Source organism: Corvus hawaiiensis, chromosome 1 (assembly GCF_020740725.1).
Source record: "Corvus hawaiiensis isolate bCorHaw1 chromosome 1, bCorHaw1.pri.cur, whole genome shotgun sequence".
NCBI classification, from domain to species: Eukaryota; Metazoa; Chordata; class Aves; order Passeriformes; family Corvidae; genus Corvus; species Corvus hawaiiensis.
Window position 1 is genome coordinate 71,424,616 of NC_063213.1, and position 20,406 is coordinate 71,445,021.

Here is a 20,406-nt window from a genome sequence, read left to right on the forward strand (position 1 = left end):
ATTTCAACTTGGGACAGTTAAAGAGTTTATTTAGAAAGCATCTCAACCACCAACCTAATTTTCCAAGTCAATTCCAGGAAATTTAACCACAGGCCCATGACAGAATTAACAACAGTATGAAAGGAGGGGTTTTGCAATACTCTTAATTGGGAAAAGAGCTCTGCCAGCCAAATCACCCTCCCTTTTGCTTCTGCATCTCTCAAGAAAGCCAGGAGCTATGCATTCCTTTTGTTAGAACTAGGATCAGAAATAAAACCCCACAGCACACAATCTCACTGTCTGTTAAATTATGCATGCGTTGAGCACTCAGAAATCTCGTGACTATATGTGGAAGTGAAGAGGTGCAAGGAATGCTGACATCAAGCGGGGCCAGCCCATCCACCATCCCCAGATGATGCTACCAACCTCCTATATTTCAATCACAGGCACTCAAAGGATATGTTCATATCCCGAAAAAATCAAAACCTTGAAGACTCTGATACTAAAGAAATAGCAGCATAAAAATAAGAATCCAGAAAGCAGATTAACTGGTGACACCAGCTAAATTAGTGACAAATATTTGAAAACCATAAAAAAAAATTCAAAAAGCAGGGACAGGGGAATAACTGAATTATTCTGACAGCCTTATGCACAGATTTTGTTTTGTTTGACAGGTATAAATAAGTTCTAGCCTCTGACTGAAGGGGGAAAAAAAAAGCTTTCACACTCCATCAAACAAGCCTAAGAAATATGTATTTAAAGAAACTGCCACTAAACCATTTCAGTGTATGTAGTAGAAAATAGCATGTGCTTAACTCCACAGCTAGATTTCAAGAAGTAGGTGTTCAGCAGGAGCTTGGTGGGAAAAAAGAAGCAACCATATAAGGAAACAAAACCAGAATAAAAAGAATGTGTTTTGGTGAGTCGGGCAGACATCTGTTCTTACCACATAAGGCCTGGCAACTTTCAAGTTAGGGGAACCTCAGATTACCTGGTTCAAACCAGGAAGTAACACATAAAGCAAGGTTCATCCCATGCAAGTCAAAAAGATCAAATTTCCTTATAGTTTTACCTGTCTGCTTTCAAAAGCAGGTTAGATGGCAGTTCCAGGAGCTGGTTGTGCTGCACATCCAGGACCTCCACCTGTGTTCGCTCGAGCCGATCTGGGAGCCTTCCTAACATGTTGTGTCCCGCCAGTAGCTTACGCAAGCTACTATTGTAAAACAACCTTAAGAGAAATAAAAAAACACCAAAAATGAGAAAAATTTCAACCAAAGAGTTTCTATGATAATTTAGATATGGTATCATGGTTCATTACAACAAAGTGATTCAGCTAACTGATTAGCAGACATGGTACTAATTACGCACAGATCCAAGAATGTCTTCCCACTCTCCACCAACTTCTTCAAAAGGTTTGCAGAGACAGGGAAGGAGGTTCACAGATGATTCAGGAGGGAAAGTAGTGACAAAGGGTTATTTTATGGCACTGTATAAAACATGAATATAGAAGCACGACAGCGAAGGAGGTAATTGCTAACAAAGGCTGCAGAAATCTGCACGTGGGATCTCCCTAGCTAATGCAAGCACTTCAGAAGTGGGGGTGAAATCACCAGTCACCCCACAAGCTTTATAGTGCTCTACTCATCATGTGCTGACTCATAATCCAATGCAATTCCCCACCCCCACAATTTTTCTTTTCTGTTAATACCAGACTTACATAAAGCCTCCTCTCCAGTTCTATGGCAAATGAAATTTATCTAATCGGCTTTACTTTCTTGAGCTTTTACAAGCAATAGGTGACCTGGAGTCCCACCCCCCTGCTCCATTTTTTGTGGGGCTGCAGGAGAAGGGGAGGGGAGAAAAATAGCTGTTCTGATCAAACAGTATAGCTAACATTTACAGGATAAACAATGGAATGAGGGCCATGCACCTAAAGACACCAAAAATGGAGCAACTCTCAATTTTGAAAGGAAACCACTTTCAACAAATTAAGAAAAAAAGATTATTCTTCATCTGCCACCTGTCTTACGTCTGCCTTACATGCCTGCTACTGTACTGTTTAATCTGGTGAGCCCATGCAACATGCTGACCTGCTTCAATCAAATACTCTCAAATTACTCAGCATTAAAGCAAAAATCTTCTTCCCTCTGTCACAATGACCCAAATACGCATAACGAGCCTCCCTGCCCCTTCCCTATAATGCATCAGGTCATGGGATTATTGTGCCAAAATCATCAATCAAGTACGCTGAGTATTTTCCCCTTGACAGATACCGTCACTCCCGATATCTGCATGCCAGTGTTAACAGTTATCTCACTTGGCTGGATTGTCTGAGTAATGACCATGGAAACAAGTCAACAGCCAGCCCTATCATTCCAGAAGGCTCAACATGGGGTGAAAAGACTTACCAAAGTGATAAGCCTATCTGTTATGTATTTGTTATTTAACCACTTTTGGCTTACTCTATTTTTACTTGAAGATCTCTGTTACGGATTTGCCTTTATATTCTATTTTTTGAGACTGGCTAGTATTGTCAGCACCAAATACCGGGGTAGAAGGCAAAACTAGTTGACAGCAAAAAAAAAATAAATTTCACTTTGAGGTTTTTTTGGGATGGGTGGGGGCAGTGACATTTTAAAATAAAAAAAAGCTCAAATTGTGGCAAAACCCTCAGAGATTTCCTCTTTCCACAATTCAGAACAACTGAGCAAATCTTTGGGGTTTTTTTGTTTTTTTAATTTGCTTTCTCTTATTTTTCAAGTCACACAAGCACTGAAGGAACTGGGCTGCCTGAAAAGAGGTTGAACCACCAGCATTTAACTAAACAAGCTCCTGATGAGCCTGGGACGCCTAGTTCTCAAGCTGGGTGGGGAACCAGGATGCTGGGACTGCTCCTCCATACGGGCAGCTTTCCCACTTGCCCAATTCCCACTGGAAGTTTTGGTGAAGTCAATAAAGGCTAAGGACAAACACATCATTCAGCAGCAGCATCTTCTCAGAAAACACAGTTTGGTGTAAGCATTCTACCAATTCCTTTAGTAAGCAACTGTTCAAGAGAACACAATGTTGAATACAAATAAATCTTTTAAAAAAACAGACAAAAAGTAACAAAAACACATACAAACATCTATTCCCTGATGGCAACAAGGTCATTTTAGCAACTCCTAATTGAAGCATTTCCTTTTTCTTTAGCAACATGATTTTTATGAACTTGTCCTGCTTAGCTAAGACCAAGTATCCTTTTTGTCATTTTTCAGTACAGTTAAAGCTAAAACAGTTGCATTACAGTCCAGGGGACATTTTCCCTTTTTCCTTAATCGAGACAAATGCTAGTACAGAAACCTCCATCTCAACTGCTTCAACTCTGTCTTTGAGGACTACTTTTCTGTTTCAAGAGGCAAACGCACAGCATCAACTGTAGTTTGTTTAGATCAGATGCAAACTTCACCCTACCAGGAAACTGCTGGCCACTCAAGGCTTGAACATTTGTGTTTAAGTGTCACAAGCAGCCTCCTAGGAGAGCCCTGCTGATTCACTTCACAGGTTTTCTATTCTGTGTAGAAGAAAAAGCACACAGCAGTGCACCTGAACACACTTACTGAGCTTTTACTTGCTTTTACTTGCATTTACTTGATACTCAGGCATGTGGAGCCATTTGCATTAGAGTCCAGACCCAAATTTCCCCTGAAGTTTAATAGGTATTCAAAACTTGCCTTTTGAATGGAACAGGACCTTAAAACTGAGCTGACTTATTAGGAGCTAAGCTATCTAGACATATACTACAAAGAAGAACTTTCAAAGATAAGCTGTTTCCTGCGGTTAATGATAAGATGGCAGGACAGACAAGTGGGATGTTGACTGTACCTAATTTCAGCTAATCGTTAATCTTCCAGAGATATCCGGTATGCCCTGATAGTCCTGGCCATTATGAAGTGCAAATGAAAGAAAAATGAACTTTTGCACCCCTACCTTCTGAGTAGGCATAGCTTCACTTTTTTTTGTGTGTGTGAAAAAACAGAGGGATTAATAGTCTGCACATCAGCCTGTCAGTTTGCTTGGTAAATCTCCTCACATCCTCTTCTGCCCGTATTTCTGAAATCTATTCTCTTCCCATTTCTGACACTAAAACGGACAAGTTACACCATCTTACACATTCATCTGACCCAGAAAAAACTATCATTCTTGGTTTCTGATGCTCTTCTGTGCCATACAGCTCCTTAAGGAAAATATTTGTACTTGATGATCCTTGTGGGTCCCTTCCAACTCAGCTTATTCTGTGATTTAGTAGCTCATGATACATGATCATCTTTCACAACATCTCTTTCAAAGTGTACAGAACAACCTAAAATAACAGCTCTCTTCTAGTGAAGGCAGGAATTTAAAAATGCCCAACACCACCACCTAACCAGTATAACTCACTGGAACAGACAGCTGTCTCTAGAACAAATAATAGCAAGACCCATTTGTTATTTAAACTCAACTCTTATTTTTCTTCCTCTACACTTCTCTTCTATTATTTATACTTATGAATTTTAAGTTCAGACTTCTGGAAAAGAGATCATCTTGGAAGTGAAGGCAATTGCTCTTCTTGCAGGAGTTTACTTGCTTGATGAGGTTTTTACCTTCTTTAAACCCTTTTTCACTCAAACAGGGCTGTGAACTGGAGTCTCCAAGCATCACTGAAACTAAGTTACAAGTGCTGGATCTCTAAACTGTCATGCAAAGTTATGGCTGTAAATATTTAATATTCAGTATTAAAAATGAAGGGCTTTCCTGAACAGCCACATGAACAGCTTCGAAGTTCAAAGGCACTACTTTCTCTGCACGAAAGTAAAAGAAGAAAGGCTGGGTGGAAGCTTGAGGCATGATGACACCCCACAAGGTAAAAATAAAATCAAACAAAAGATAAAACAGCCCTGACAGTCACTGGAACAAACGAAACACTGAGTCAGCAATTATTTTAGAATTGTTTATCCTGTTCCACCTTGTGCAACTGGTCTGCAAGACTTACCGGGCAGGCAGCTCACGTATCTGATTGTGGCCAACATCCAACACTTCCAGTTTCCTGCTGTCACACACCCACTCAGGCAGGTTTTCCAGGTGATTTCTATGAATAAAGAACACAAAGAGGTGTAACTAAACAATAATTGAGATGTAAAGGCTATTAAGAATACAGCCTCAAGAGAGATACAAATACCTGCAGGAAACAATTCTGCTACATAGCATGCTTCCTGTGAGATTGTATCATCCCTCCTTCTGCAAGGGCACTACCAGTGCAGTCAGATCGTGAGTGAGGGGGCAAGAAAGCTAACAGCAGTGCTATCCCCACTACATGGGCAGTCACTAAGAAAGTGGAAAAAAAATGCTTCTAAATTTTCAGGGGAATATTAAGAGTATCAGAGTACCAAAGCTGAAATCTCTCCATGGAGAAGAAAATTTCTGAGATGCTCCTTGGAAGATATCACTCCCTACACAGTTGAAATATCTCTTCGATCCCTCAAGTTCAGTCCATTCTTTAGCTACCTCACTGAATAGAGCAAAAATTTTTGTGTTTATCTTTCAAGCCAACTGTTTTGCTTTTCTCGCATTTGTCTTCACAGCAACTAACCCTTCTGGAAGCTAATGTCTTGGAGGCAAGGTTTTCCAAATACTGCACCGAAAACATGCAAATAGGCACTGTGGGGCACTCCTGCATCCTGCCTTAAAGACAAAAATTAGCAGCACAGGATACATGGAGGAAATTGTGTGCATATGCATTCACATAATGACTACTTCAGTCAGAATACACAAATGCAAAACTGGGCATCAGATGATAGTCAGGCACTCGCAGACCTGAAGTTCAGGAATAGGATGCCTACAAAGCATGAATATCAATCAGTCATGTACTCATATCCTTTAGTTTATTCCTGCAACAGTCCTCAATCAAAATATGCAATAGCAACCCAACCCCTCTTCTCAGATAGCTTCCTTTCTGATCTCAAACTGACTTCCCAAATTCCAAGTGAGCCAAAAAGCTAAGGACATCCTACCCACTTAGTTCCAATGCCATCACTGAAATGAAGCACAAAAAGGGTTGTGTGATCAAAAGCATGCACTCTGCACCAATTTCATTAACAAATAAATGGAGAACAGAGCTTTACAAAGATCACTTTTCAATAAATCACTTATTTAGTTACACCAGTGTGTTACAATTAGGTGCACAGTGTGAGTAGCTCAGGGCTGATGAAACTTTCAAGCTGATGGCCGCTAGCCCAGGTTAGCTCACTAATTGTTATGATCACCCTCAACAGCATGAGTGCTTTAAGCATGTTTTTTAATGAATGAGATTATTGCTTCAAATGCAGATGAGTAATTTCTTAAATAAGACAGCCATTAAGCACATGTATAAATGTTTTCCTGATTCATTCCTGGAACTGTAAAACAAACTAAAACACCTCCTTTTCCATTTCTTCCCTTATTCCACCTTCCTCATTAAGGTGAAATTTACGTATGCATTCAAATGGAAACTGCAGACATCCCTGCAACAGCCAGGGCTGCAGAGAACTACGAGGAGCTGCAGGAGCTGCCAAAGTGATGAGTAAACTATCAAACCATCACCTACGCTGGGCTTACGATGCAGACACATCCAGAAAGTAACTTCTGTACAAGTCGCAGATTGGTGTGCATTTGAATCACCATGTTCTAACTCCGTAAGACAGGAAATCTTTAAATCATGGAAACTCTTAACTATAAAGGAATACAAATTTTGCTCTGGGCAGTAATTAAAACAAAAAAATGTAAATTTATAAAAGGGAAACAGGAAAGAATTGACCAACAGAAAAAAAAGCATCCGCTAACTCTGAAAATTAGTCTTTTCTTACCCCAAGGTCCAATTCCTACCCCCACTCCCACCCAGCAAGATGCCAGTGAATGTCACTGTTCTATAAGTCTCTTTGATTTATATTTCACAGGTCCAAGAAAAAACATATTCTTACCTAGAAATATCCATATAAGCCAGGTAATTAGGAACTGGATACACATCAAGGTGAACAAGTTCTAGGGGGAAAAAAAAAAAAATATATATAGCAAGAAAAGTGGTGATAAAGATTTGCACTTAAATGACTGTTCTGTAAGAACTATTTTAAGAGCTAACACCCAGAGATTTCAGAGTATGTCAATAACCTAAAAAATTTCTGAAGATCTGGACCTTTGTGAACCCTTTGTGAGTTCTGTTTCTTTATTACATCTTAGTACATTTGCTATGCTCCATTGTACTTGCTATGACAGACACTGCATAACTGATCAGGGACAAGAAACTGGAGGATTTTAAAAGTTTCATGGCAAATTCCCATTTTTTCCATTTTTGTCACAAGAGCTGCAATTTCACCTCCACCACCCTCTGCCCAGAAGAGTCAGTCACAAGACTGCTCTACTTTTTTCTCACTAGTCACTTGAGATCTAAGTATGGGAAGGGAACCTCCCCACTCTGGAACAGCAAGTTACAGAATACCAGTCCTTTAGGTCATGGCAAGATCCAGAGTATTTGTCAACACATTGTATGAGCCTTGGCATGCCTGTGGAGGTCCCAGTTGCAGGCAGCCTTACAGATCTTTCATAACACAACTATAGCTAGCAATGTTATTACTGAAGCAATCAAAATAGGGTTAATATCCTAAGGTTTTAGGGAGCTAGTGCTTAGTATTAAGCTTAAAAAAACCCCAAAAACCAAACAGACATTTATTTAAGCCTACAGAAAATCATATGAAGTGCAACTGTAACAAGCAGTTTCTTTGGAAGATGAGATGAAAACAAGGTGGCAGAGGCTGCAACGAGGGGACAGCCAGGGGGAACAGCAAGACCAAATAGGCAGTTGGTTGCAAGACATGGGTTGACTTGGATTCTCAGCCCACATTGAACAGCACATGCTCAGATTATGTTAACTTTTCTCAGCTACAAAGATCCTGGCATGAATACTTAATGAAGGTGCAGGCTTAGATATTGCTAAGATGACAGCCTTTTAAAGGCAGTTCAGACTGCTCATCAAATTCACAGTTCTCCAACTTTGCATTTTCTTTATTCCATACTGAACTACTCCAAATGATAAAAATGGCGGTGCAAACTGAGTATTTTAAGTAATGCCAGTTTCCAGAGACAGATCAAACAGATCCTGTTCATGAAACAGTTATTCACCTAAAGAAGGCTGCATTATTTCTATTATCAGATATGAGTAATGAAGTTACCATTATGAATTTCATAGCTTTCTGGACAGGGTAAGCAGCTAGAGCGAGGAGCAAAAATATATATTGTTTTGGTTTGTCTCCCAACTGGCCACTTGTTCAAACTTTCTCAGTGCAGGGAAAAGCAGTAAATTCCTCATTGGTTTTAGCAGAGCAACACATCAATGCAACTCAAACAACGGACAAATTCAAGAACCCTCCCTTACTGACACAGAGAAGAATTTCTAAGGTGTTCTCAGGTTCTTAGACATCCAAATTGTGTTATTTGAAACTCGCTTCTAAAGCTCAGAACTGCCAGTAGCATGACACAGCACATGTGAAACCCTTTTATCTAGGACCACGTCAAGAGCCTCCCGATCACATGCACCACACTCCAGAAGCACCCCACAGAGGACCAGGTACGATGACAATACCACAGCGGCCCTGAAAATGCACTTACCATTGCAGGAAGCGTACAGCGCTTTGAGAAAATACCCACTGATTTTGAGGGTCACCAGTTGATTCCGTTCACAGTGTAACACTTCAACGTTGTTAAAAACTGTTGCATCCAGCTCCCCAAGTTTGTTGTCTCGCAGATCCAGTTGGGTCACATGATGCAGAAAATCTATTTCATCAGCCTCCAATCTCCTGATTGAATTCAATCTTGCAGACAAAAAAAAAAGGAGATTAGGTGTAGTTACGTGGCAGGCTCCTGCTGACAAACCACTGCCCACTCTACAATCAATCAGCTGCACTGGATTAAACTAGCATGCTTTCGGGTTCTGATCAAGGTTGATTTTTAATATTTTCCCCTTTGTTATGTTATGGTTTTCATCCTTTGAAAAGCAGGATGGCTATGCTCTGTAGCTTTATCCATCATGACAAAAGAATGATGACACCAAGCTCCTTTTTAAACTACTTTGAAAACTACTGATGAAAAGCTCTGCAAGAAGCTAAATATTACTGTTACTGTGCCTATAAAAATAAAAGATGATCTGGCTGTTATTTGTGCCCAGTAGTTTGGAAAAGAACAAAACCTCTACAGTTCCTGCTGGCCTATCATCTTCTGGAAAAATCCAGCACATACAAGTAACCAGCATGTATTGGAGACCCTTGCCTTACTGAAAGGCCATATTGAGATTTATGAATTCTCATATATTTGCTTCTCGCCTCTCCATGTTCCACAGCAAGCATATTCAGAGACCTGAAAATGCGTGTTGAAAGAAAACAAAGCAAAAATCCAAGACAACTGGGTCTGACAGATAAAGAGGACGGGTTTTATACATCTTCACTGCAGTGCATTGATGCTGTCAATACTCAGCAACTTCCCTAGAAGTTATAACTGAATGAGATTATCTATAACCTAACCCAGCAACTTTTAAGACTGCAGAGCACTCCAAAGAGATCAGTTCCAAATTCCCAGGTCTGAACAGAACACTAAAATCAGTATAGTAACTTCTGCTGGCCCACGCCCTCCCTAGAGCAGATAAGGACAAATACATGCAGCTCTGCTGTTGCTCCTGCTTTCAAAGCATTGCCCTCTGTGTAACAGTCATGTTTTTAGAGCAGCTACATCTTCCAGTTAAAAGAATAATGGTAATATGTCCCCTCCAACACCACCTTACCTCTTCTATTTTCAATTTGCAAGCAGTGCTTCTTTTTGATTTCACTGATGCAAAGCACTTCATTGTACAGCAAATACAATATTTACTATTTCAGGTAGTGCCACGATGAACCACTGTTCATTGCCAGGTGCAGAAAGGATGCAACAGACAATGAGAGAGCTGGAACTGCACTGCTGGAATTCATGGCCAGGTCAGCCACAAGATCCCTTCTCTGAGGCCCATTTATTTGCTTTTAACATATGTATAAACATACAGACATATTTTAACCCTGCCAGAAACACTTCAGAATTTATCTACCTATTTTAGCTAAACTTATGCTGGCCCTTCTTAGACGGCAGTCTGACAACTACACGGCAGTACAATAAAATAAGTTTTATCTTACTTTAGCTTAACTATGTGGTTCCAAAATTCACTGTTATATGGACCTCATGGTCCAGGCTCTGAATTGAGTCTTGACCAGCTGATTGCAGAATTTGTCTTCACAAAAGACGGTAAGAATAGAGAACCATCTCATACCAGAGCCATTTGTAATAAAGATCTGTTTGGACTCTTCTGAGGGTAGCAATAAAATCATGTTACTCATGGTGCACAAGGCCTTTTAACATAGCAAGAAATATTAAGGTATCTATTTTTGCCCTTTCACTTTCAATGCCCTTTTCTTCACCTCACAAGTCTGTAACACTTCAGATAGAAGCTTTTTGGATCAGGGACTATCATGTCTATTGCACTAACACTGCAGCAACAAGAACTCCAGGAATCACAAGCATCCCAGGCTCTGTTTTGTTTGATCCTTAGGTGTAAACATTCATTCCCCCTAAAACACATTTTTCTACCTATTGATCACCCTAAATGCTCTCACTTCCTCAAAGAAGAGTGCTAAGTCATGGCAAGTGCTGGGAGTTACACAACACCACCAGAAACATGGTTCAGTGGACAAACACAAGAGATTTACACCTAGAGGCAATTCTGACAGCCAAGGAGAAGCCATTTCAACACAGATAATTTAGGCTCACTTATTCTTCCCCTTTTCCAAATACCTACCTTAGATCCACATGCTTAATATGTGGCATCCTTTTTAACACCTGTAGGTTCAGGGTATCCATGCAGTTTCCGGACATACAGAGCTTATCCATGGCAGTCAGCTTCTCCAGCACTCCAGGAATGTCAGTGAACTCATTGAAGGACAGACTCACATAGCTGAGTTGATGCATATGCTCCAAATCATCAGGAAGGGACTGGAGAAAGTTGCCATCCAGCAAAAATGTCTGCAAGCTGTTAGAAGAGGGGAAAGGAGAGTGAAGAAAGTGAGTGACCTGTTAAATCACATTTCCTTCCTATAAACACACAAATCTGCTGCAGTTGCAGTGACATAAAATATACAAAAGGGCAGCAGAAAGAAAAATGTTAATGAATAACGCTGTAACATCTGCTACAGAAGATATCCACCAAATAATTACAAGCTTTGGCAACTATGACACGTAGGCTGTTAGACAGTTCTATCTTCAAACATCTCCAGAACTACAATTTGTATGACAGCTGAAGAACATAAGCAAGAAGGCTTAAAGATTTTCTTCAGCATGAAGGTGACCCTTGTGCCAAATGCTGGAGACTGGAAGAGCTCTGAGGCACAAAGCGTGCTTTCCCTCCATCCACAATTGCTTCCAGATGGATCTACAAGCCAGTCTACTCTGACAAAAGCCAGTACGTTTAAACTGTTCCTCATAGCAGGAGTATGTAGAGGCATGAAACTGCTTGTTGCCTTTACTGTTCTCAGGCTGTGTATGTGAAAGTTATAAGAAAGTACTTGCTTGTGCATTTCGCCTACAACTGCTGGAATGCTTCTGAGGGCATTGCAGGACACGTTGAGTTCAGTCAGGGTTGGGATACCACAGACTGCCAGTGGGAAGTCTCCTAAGTTATTATTCGAAAGGTTAAGGCTCTTCAATTTGGTGAATCTAAAATGAGGTAAGAAAAAGTAAAGGAAACAAATAAGTAATCCACACCAAGTTGCCTCACAATAATTAATACAAAGCAAGTTTGGTTATGTAAATACAAATCACATGCATTTTTAGTTTATATGCTCATAACAACCAGGGAAACTACCAGGCACTCAAGTTCAACACCACTTGTAAGAGTTCACTCGTGTTAAGCTGACAAACAGACCCTCCTGAATAACACATTAAATGTATTTTGCAGTGAGTGCAACAAAGAACAAACCCCTTGCCATCCTTATGATATATTTCACTTCTGTGGCATCTCACCATGTACTAAAGCATTGCTATTTTCCTGAACACATTTTTTTGGTAGTAAAACTACCGCTGTGACACAGGTTACAAGGTACAGGGAAACTCTCAGACTATTTGAACACTAATTATTTGTGGTGCTGCTGACCTGTGCTCAGGTCCATTCATGTTTGCCTTCCAAACAAAAATTCTCATTAGAATAGACTGGTTTGAATACAACTGGGAAATGGGTTGAATTAAAACAGAATTTAGCAAGGCTTCTGTAGTGACAGAGGCAAAATTTTGTCCTTGACATGTCACAGAACTCTTAAAAGCCCCTTGATTTATCACATCAGCCAGAAAAGCAACTTGCATGTGTTTGCCTTATTAAAAATGACCAAAACCATTTAAACAAAAAACCCAAGAAGGGGACAATCCAATTAGCCAGCCTGCATGTTCAGCAACATTATTACGGTTGCCTGACAACCACTGGGAGGTGTGCCTAAAGCCAAGTAAAAGGATGAATGAAAAGATCTGTGTCAGATTCCGATAGATGGGAGGAAGTTCCTTTTCTGGCATGGCTTATACCAGGACATTTTATTTGGACTTAATTTTCCCTTCATTAAGGATCAAGTCCTTTACTTGTGTGAGCAGGCTTTTACATAACTTGGCAATGGAAGCCAAACTGCACCTGTGAGTGCTGCTATTCCACATAAAAGTAATCTCCAGCAGCATGTGCCAGTGTATCCATAGCCTCTGTATCAGCCCAGCACATTCCTACCTCAGGGAACTTTGTCCTCCTCCAACCAGAAAACATGGACAGCAAATGCATCAAGCATTAAAAGGTTAAAGAGTTTTAATAACAAGACTTAAAAATCCCTAGCAGCTACGGAAATCAACTGGCACACACCTTTAGTATTACCTAAGTCAAACTCATGTCACTGACTAAAATTCAACTGAAATCATAAGCAGCACCTTTGTACGGTACTTCAGTGGGGGCTGCTGAGCCCCAAAGACAGGCTGTAAACACATAACATTTACACAGGCTGGCAGCAAGCAAGGGAATGCTGTACTCTCTAGTGGTATTCTGGTGCAATGTTGGCAGGAGAAAAAAAAAAGTAGAAAAGTCATTGCCAGAGTTATCACAAATTTTGAACACCCTGTGTCATGCTGAAGGCAGAAAAGTTTGGAACAAAGTTAGATGGAGACTAAAGGAAATCTTGGAATCAAATTAGTGCTGCAGGGGAAGAAATACTACTGTGCAGAAACAATGACTAGTCTATCTCTAAAGGGAGAACTGTAAATTAAAAAGGAGGCAAGAGTAAGTTAACTGATGTCAATAAGGGCTGCTAGCCAGAAAAATAAATATGCACATTTTTAACACTATACCTTCATAGTCCTCTATTTTGAGAGAAAGGACTTAAAAATCTTGAACCTAGAACTGAAACACACAATCCTGGCATTTATCTTGAAGACAACTGTAGGTTTACGGCACATATACACTGCCTTGAAATTTGGGGTGTTTCTGTGGTGGAACAACTGTCTCACATCATCCTCAAAGTTAGCTGCAAATACAAACAAGACTGCTCCAAGCAGTGGACTCTGAGCCTTTAGAATATTTTTTCCCAGTATTTAGGCAAGTACAAAAATAGTAGTAAAGATAGGAAGATTAAAGCAAAATAACTAAGCTGCTGGAAAAACATCAAAACGTAACCTTTCCAATTTTCAAGCCAACCATGAAAAAAAATTAACTCATTTAACAATCACACTGAGGCTACAGCCTTTACCTGTGCCACTCTGTAGTCTCAAAAGGATAGTCTCAGGGCTTTTGTCCACTAAACAATATTCTAGAAAATCCCAAACACAATATTGAAATAAAATTACAGAAGATCAAACTCACAGAGGAAAGAGGACTGGGGCAGCAGGTGGTAAAAGAAGCTAAGAAGTACAATAACTAACTCCAGTGTAGTGTTCAGCTTCAAGGTTTTCTGCATACATTCTTGGGCATAACTGCCCTCGGTCAAAGAGGGGGAGGGAGGAAAAAACTCCCCTTTCCCCAACATATCTGGATTACATCTCCACTGCTCTAATGTATGTTGTGATGTGTGCTTATGAAAGGTCTTTGATGAGTAATCTAACTACTCAGGACACAAACTGAACTGGTTAACAGGTCTATGAAGTACGTAAGAGAGGATAAATAGTACATCCAGTATTGGATAAATTCATACAAAATGCACATAGAAGTGTACATCAAAAAATCCACAAATGAAAATGACTTGTTAAATCCTATTTACAGAAACACTGAAAGACAGACACCATAGTCTTAGTTAAAGTTAAGAGACTAATTTAAGACATCGGGCTGGAAGGAGGTATCTTCTTCCCCCATTGCAAACACATTCACTTAGAAAATGCTAAAGTCCTATTTCTTCTCATGGAGCACTGTCAAGTGCAGAATATTACTGAGCCAAACTAGCAGGCATTTCCTCAAAGGGTAAGATCTAAGTCTACCTCTCATCTTTGGTCACTCACTTCCCACTATCCACATCGCAAACAGGCTGGCACACGTCCATTATGGAGCACTGCCATGCTGCACATTTAAAATGCTGAATTGTTTATAGTGCTTCTTATATCTGGACAGATTTACAGTCAGTCACACCAGTATCACTTGTACATCACATCAATATAAATAAGGTAGGAGAGAAGTATTTACAGACTCAAGTTTTCTGTTGCGGCTGAGTTTGCAAAGCGTCAGGCTTCCAATAGACTTTACAGTGCAACATCTTTGCTGTTCTTTCACATTCAAATCTTTACTCCTATCAGAAGCAGGCACACACAACAATGCTGCCCACATGGCATTGCTAGAAAGAAAAAAAGGCGTAACATTGCTCGTTTGAGGCATGACAGTGTAATAACCTCATATCAAGTCCATACATATGCTTTTTGTCCTCTTCTCCCTTCTTCCACAGATCCAGACTTTGTTATCTCTTAGTAAAAGTCAGCCTGAAGAACAGCATCTCTCAATACACTATGCTCAGTTAGCTTACTAAGCTTTCTGTTGTAATGGCCAATATACAAACACTCACTTTGCTGAACAAAAATAGCCCTCCTTTAAGCTAGAGCAAAATGTTGACCTGTCAACCCTTGGGTTTAAACATACAATATGACTGAACACTAATTGCCCTAATTGAACCAAAAACTGCCCACTTATTTAATCCTGAAGCTGCCACTTCAGGAAGGGCTTTAGTTTGACATACGCAAAATAAGGAGAGGGACTAATAAGAGAAGTTTGTATTATGGCAAAGCAGTGAACTGACTGACGTGCTAATTTCAAATTCAGACCCACCTGGTGTGAACAGCAGAGGAATTTCCATCACACAGTACAGCATTTGTGTTGCACTATGTTTGGGGCAAGGGGAATAGTGTATTCCAACTGGCAGTCATCCACCATCATTGAAATGCAGCCATAACAGACTCTTGTGATAAAACCGGTCTTGCCTTACTCTTACCAAAAACAATTAAAAAGCAGTATTTTACTGTAGGGTATGCCCAGCCACCACCCTGGAGGGATGTCTGCTGAGATAAGAGATTGCATAATCGCCCAGCAGGACTCCCTGGAAAGGCAACCACTTCTTTAGTCACGGCGAGAAAAGACAGACCCAGAATCCTCTGGGAGACCCTGTGAAGATCCCTTGTAACCCACTGGCCTTTACCCTCTGTCACCCACCCCCTGTATCCCTATAAAGCGAGCCCCCTCCCCCTGCCCCTGCGAGGAGAGAACGCTCGCCCTAGCTCCCCTTCACCGGAGTGCGGAATCAGCTACTCGAGCCTCTCGTCTCTATCTCTGGTCTGGCCTGGAGGCTGCTCTGCAGAGCTGAGCTGAAATCACCAGCTGACAATCACTAAAGAGCTGACAGCTTCTGCAAGGGCCCTCCTGCCAGCAGCTGAGGGAAGACACCGGGCCTCGGGAAGGCAATTCCTTTTGGGACCATCTCTCTGGACCGGTCACCTCTTCTTCGGTCAGAGCTACTGACCCCTCACCAGCTGTCATATTTTACTACACCTGAAAGGGAAGGCGTCGCTTAATAAAGAACTCAGTCTAAGGAAAACAATCACTTTTCCAAACGTATCTCCAGAACCTGGGCTCTCATGACTGTCCTGTGGTTACAGCTCAGTATTATTTTCAAGCAGCAACAGAAGTGTCCCCCAGTTTCAGCACCATTTCTGAACAGAACGATGGCGTTTGCCTTGCAGTGCTGTGACAAGTTTTGGAACTAAACTAAAACTTGCCACCTTCTTGAACACCGGCTACTCTGGCCAATTACTTAATCATGAGGAGAATTTCCATAAAATTCTGCCACGGCAGCTTCCCCCTTGGAAATAAAAGGTGCAATTTACTCCCTTTTTGCAGTTGTGTTGGATTCCCCATCCACAGCCTTACTGCCTAAGGGAGCTGCTAGCCTAGTGCCAGAAATACTGTCACACCATTCCCCTTCCAGAAAGGTGTCATTGCAAAAGTCTTAAATTACTAAGACAATTCAAATGAACAAATAATCGGATGTTAAGTCAAATTCAGACTACCTCCAAACTTAAAAACAATAAAGCTTTTATTATATTACATGGTTGGTAAGACTACCATAAAGACAAGAGAACCAAATATATGGTTTTTTAGTGGAAATAACCTGAACCTACACTACTGCACAAGGCAGTTCTCAATTTCTGCACATACCTACCATGCACTGCTTCATATAGGGAGAATGACTGACCTCGGAGGAAGGACAAAATTCTTAGGAAAAAACACTGAAAATATATTCACTTCCTCTCTACTGGAAATTTATAATTGAAAAACAAAAGCATTAACTAGGGGTGGACTTCCAAACTGAGACATGTTTAACTACATGAAAAGAAACCCTTACTTTGGAAGCCATATTAGAAAAAAGTACACAAGTAAACTGAAGGCTGATACACAATAACTGGATTCCACAAATACGTTCACTTGTTGAAACATTACTTGGAAGAGATACTGCCATACTTACCCTTACAGTTCACTAAAGTGAATCCAATTAATCCAAGTGCAATTTCTACTTTTAGACTCCACTATTTTAAAAAATGCTATTTTTATAGCCTGTATCTTACTGCCATTTATTTTTCTCATCCCACTATTAAGTTCACTGTTCAAATTCAAAAAATAAAGTTTAAAAATTCAATGTGTTTCAGGCATTAAAACAATTTTGCAACTGTCCCCACTTAGTTGTTTGCAGAGACTTAATTTTATGATTTCATTTTTCTTTAATTAAGTGTCACTGATTTTTGCTAGGTGTTCACGAGAACACTTTCTTGAAATCACAAAGATACACAGGAGTTAAGGAGAACACAGTCATGAAAGTTCGGGAAGATGCGCTAACAAAAGCAAACTCTTTCTTCAATATCTTTACAAGTTGGATAAAACAAAAGCAGTCAAGTTACATAAACAACAAACTCCAAGTGCCATCTTTAGCATTACAAATATTAAAAAAAAAAATAAATTCCAATGCTACAGAGATGAGAAAATAAGTGTAGCACCCAAATCTAGCAAGCACTCGATGGGGTTTGTTACTAGTAGACCTGTGTTATCAATACCACATCAACCTTTCCTCTTGCCCTGCTGCTTAGATGGCTGCACTTCAGTGTTTGACTTCAAGTGAAAGAGGAGAAACTATATAAAAGGTTTCCTCCTCTCCAAGACCAACAGAGTTGTGACAGGAAGCCCCCTGCATCTTCACACCCCATGGAGAAAGCAAAAGTAGCAATGCTCCACATACTAAGAATCATTTGAATATTAAAAAAAAAAAAACCAACCAAAACCCAAGCCACCAACCCAAAAATTAAGGGGGGGGGGGGGAAGGAGAAAGCTCAAATACTTCCAAGTGCATCTACTGGCAGCGCCCTGTGGGGCCTGGCAAGGGGGAAGATGCATAAGTGACATTCATTAAACCATCCAACTTTCTCCACTAACCGCAGCTTCATACACTAATAGCAATAATCACAAGAAGTACCTCAATGCGCTTTGAGGCCAGCCAAGCGGCAGGCTGGAGACTTCCCTCCCTGCTCCTCAATCTCCAGGTACAAGTTAAGATCAAGCTGCATTTCACACTGACTTCTGGCAACCTTGCCTGCTGGGTTCATACCAGTTAGGTTGGCAATACTGGTTCCCCCTCACTTCCAAGCATTCACTGAACAAAGATTACATTTTAAATTACCTTCTTACTGCACAATGAATTTGTAAGGAGGGTTTAGCTTGAGGTTGCCTGAAATCCTGAGTTTTCAGATAAAAATCAGAAGTTGCAAGGGAATTCAGAAATACTTGCATCAGTAATTCAGAGTGCTCTAGCCTTCTCATAACCTAGAGATGCATCTTCAAATTTCTGCCACTATCCCTGAAGAGTTTCAACTGAGATGCCAGAGAAGGCAGTTCATTTCTAAAAGGGCTCTGGGAGAGAAAAGGTACCCACTGATGTTAAAATAAAAATCCATATAATCACTGCCAACAATAAACAACCACAATCAGAATAATAATTCATTCTTTAGATAAAACTGGCAAGCATACTTTTACTTATTTTTAAAACAACTTTTTGTCTTATTACATCTCCCTTTTCTTTTTCTTATGTTTCTTTTAAATCTGCAACAGTGTTATCTTAAAAATCCACATACTGATAACTTACTTTTCAACGTTAACAAGAAAATGATATTCTTTATGCCAACCACTTTTTCCAACAATGCCAACTGAAACAATTACTTATAAAGTGATCTCAGTCCAGTGAAGCAGAGCAACAGTAAATAAAGACTATGGTCTAGTCTTTTGCTTCAAACCCAGAGCAACAGTACTCTGCAAAATTAGCAAGCCTGAACTCTTGTTAGCATTTCAACTGGGGAAGCTCCTCTCTTATCCTAAAGAGAAACATCCTTCCTGTAATTTTAAAAAAGATTCTGTGAGGGAGAATAATTTTGTAGCATCATCAATATGTAGCATCATTTGCTACTTTTTTCAGCACAGATGAATTTTCAGATGGCTTACTTGTATACGTAGTATGAAATAAGTATTCCCTGATAAGCAGGAAAAGAGAGATGTAGCTGTATTTATCTTTCAATATTCAGACAGTTCAGTTATGGAAGTTCACAGCTGCAGAGCATCTACAGCAACAAAAGGGGGTTGAGTGGACAGCAAAACAAGCAGAAGTGCAGCTTCTGGGAAAAAAGTGCATCTACACCTCTGTACACCTTCAGATGCCATGTACTGAGCAGAACTAAACATTTTATTCATAAATGCAACAAATTATATTATTTTAACAACTGAAAGAAGCAACTGCATAAACAAAACCAGAAATTCCTTTTTCCCCCGATACATTCCTGACTGTACCTGCCATGTCAGTGCATATGTCAGCATGTCATTACTATGACCCAGCTGCTTGCAAGTCTACTCAGTGGGTGGCTGAAAAGTTGGGTGTTTTATTGTGTCTTTGACAGACTTGTTTTGAAATCCAGCATTCATTAAATTACCACCTAAAGTGATTTATTAAGAGGAACTGCAGCACCAAGAACTGCTTACAGCAAGACAAATTTTCCTAGACTGCCTTGCTAACCAGGTTTTATTTAAAAATTGTACCAGGAAGGGTAAGTATATAAATGCCAATGTGTTTTGCTCACAACATCCAAGCACATGGTTATTTTGGAGCCTTAAATACTTCTAGGCTTGATTCAGTGGTGCTGTGCCTCATGTGCGGCTGCAATTTAGCAATTCCTCATTTTGTATAAAAGCCAACAGTACCAAATCAGAACAGCAAAGACTTGCTTTCCAGTGATTTGAAAGAACACGGGTGAACAAAAAAAGACTTTTGGTTTATTCAGTGAAGTTTTACTTTGCACAACCCCTATAAATATGAAAATGGTTTTATGGAATTGGATTAAAAAGAAAAAATAAATGAATTAGACAACGTGTGTTCACAGGAATGACAAGCCTCACTTTACACACATTTTGATACTGGGTTTCACTAATAATTTCAAAACATATGGTGCTCTTCCTCTTGCTAGATATTTGTGCATTTACTCACTACAGAAAAGCAGACTTACTAGGAGTCGAGCTGGCACAAAGCCTTTTGGGAACACAAGTACAACTCAAGTTTTCCCACCCGAAAGAGAAGCCAGTTCTGTGTTTCTTAGGGCAGGAAGGAGAATGGCTGGGGAACACACTCCAGGGTCAGGCTCATGTTTTTGCTGCAGTAGGGAGGCAAAAGACAACTGATGGGGCACAGCTTTTCCTAACCCTCAGCAGGAACTACCACAACTTCACACAGCCCTTCCCACTGGCACAGCAATAGAAACAGCGGCAACAGCTTCCAGCTACTCACTGCC

The 20,406-nt window shown here is 40.2% G+C and overlaps 1 protein-coding gene across 1 annotated transcript in view; it reads right to left on the reverse strand.

The window, feature by feature from the left end:
* Positions 1–20,406, reverse strand: part of PHLPP1 (PH domain and leucine rich repeat protein phosphatase 1) — a 149,704-nt gene that overhangs the window by 26,449 nt on the left and 102,849 nt on the right. The window contains exons 5-10 of the mRNA XM_048310728.1: positions 11,608–11,754; positions 10,841–11,071; positions 8,635–8,837; positions 6,954–7,014; positions 4,991–5,086; positions 1,052–1,207 (exon numbers count right to left, since the gene is read on the reverse strand). Coding sequence (XP_048166685.1) covers positions 1,052–1,207; positions 4,991–5,086; positions 6,954–7,014; positions 8,635–8,837; positions 10,841–11,071; positions 11,608–11,754 — 894 coding nt within the window. The remainder of the gene's footprint in view (positions 1–1,051; positions 1,208–4,990; positions 5,087–6,953; positions 7,015–8,634; positions 8,838–10,840; positions 11,072–11,607; positions 11,755–20,406) is intronic.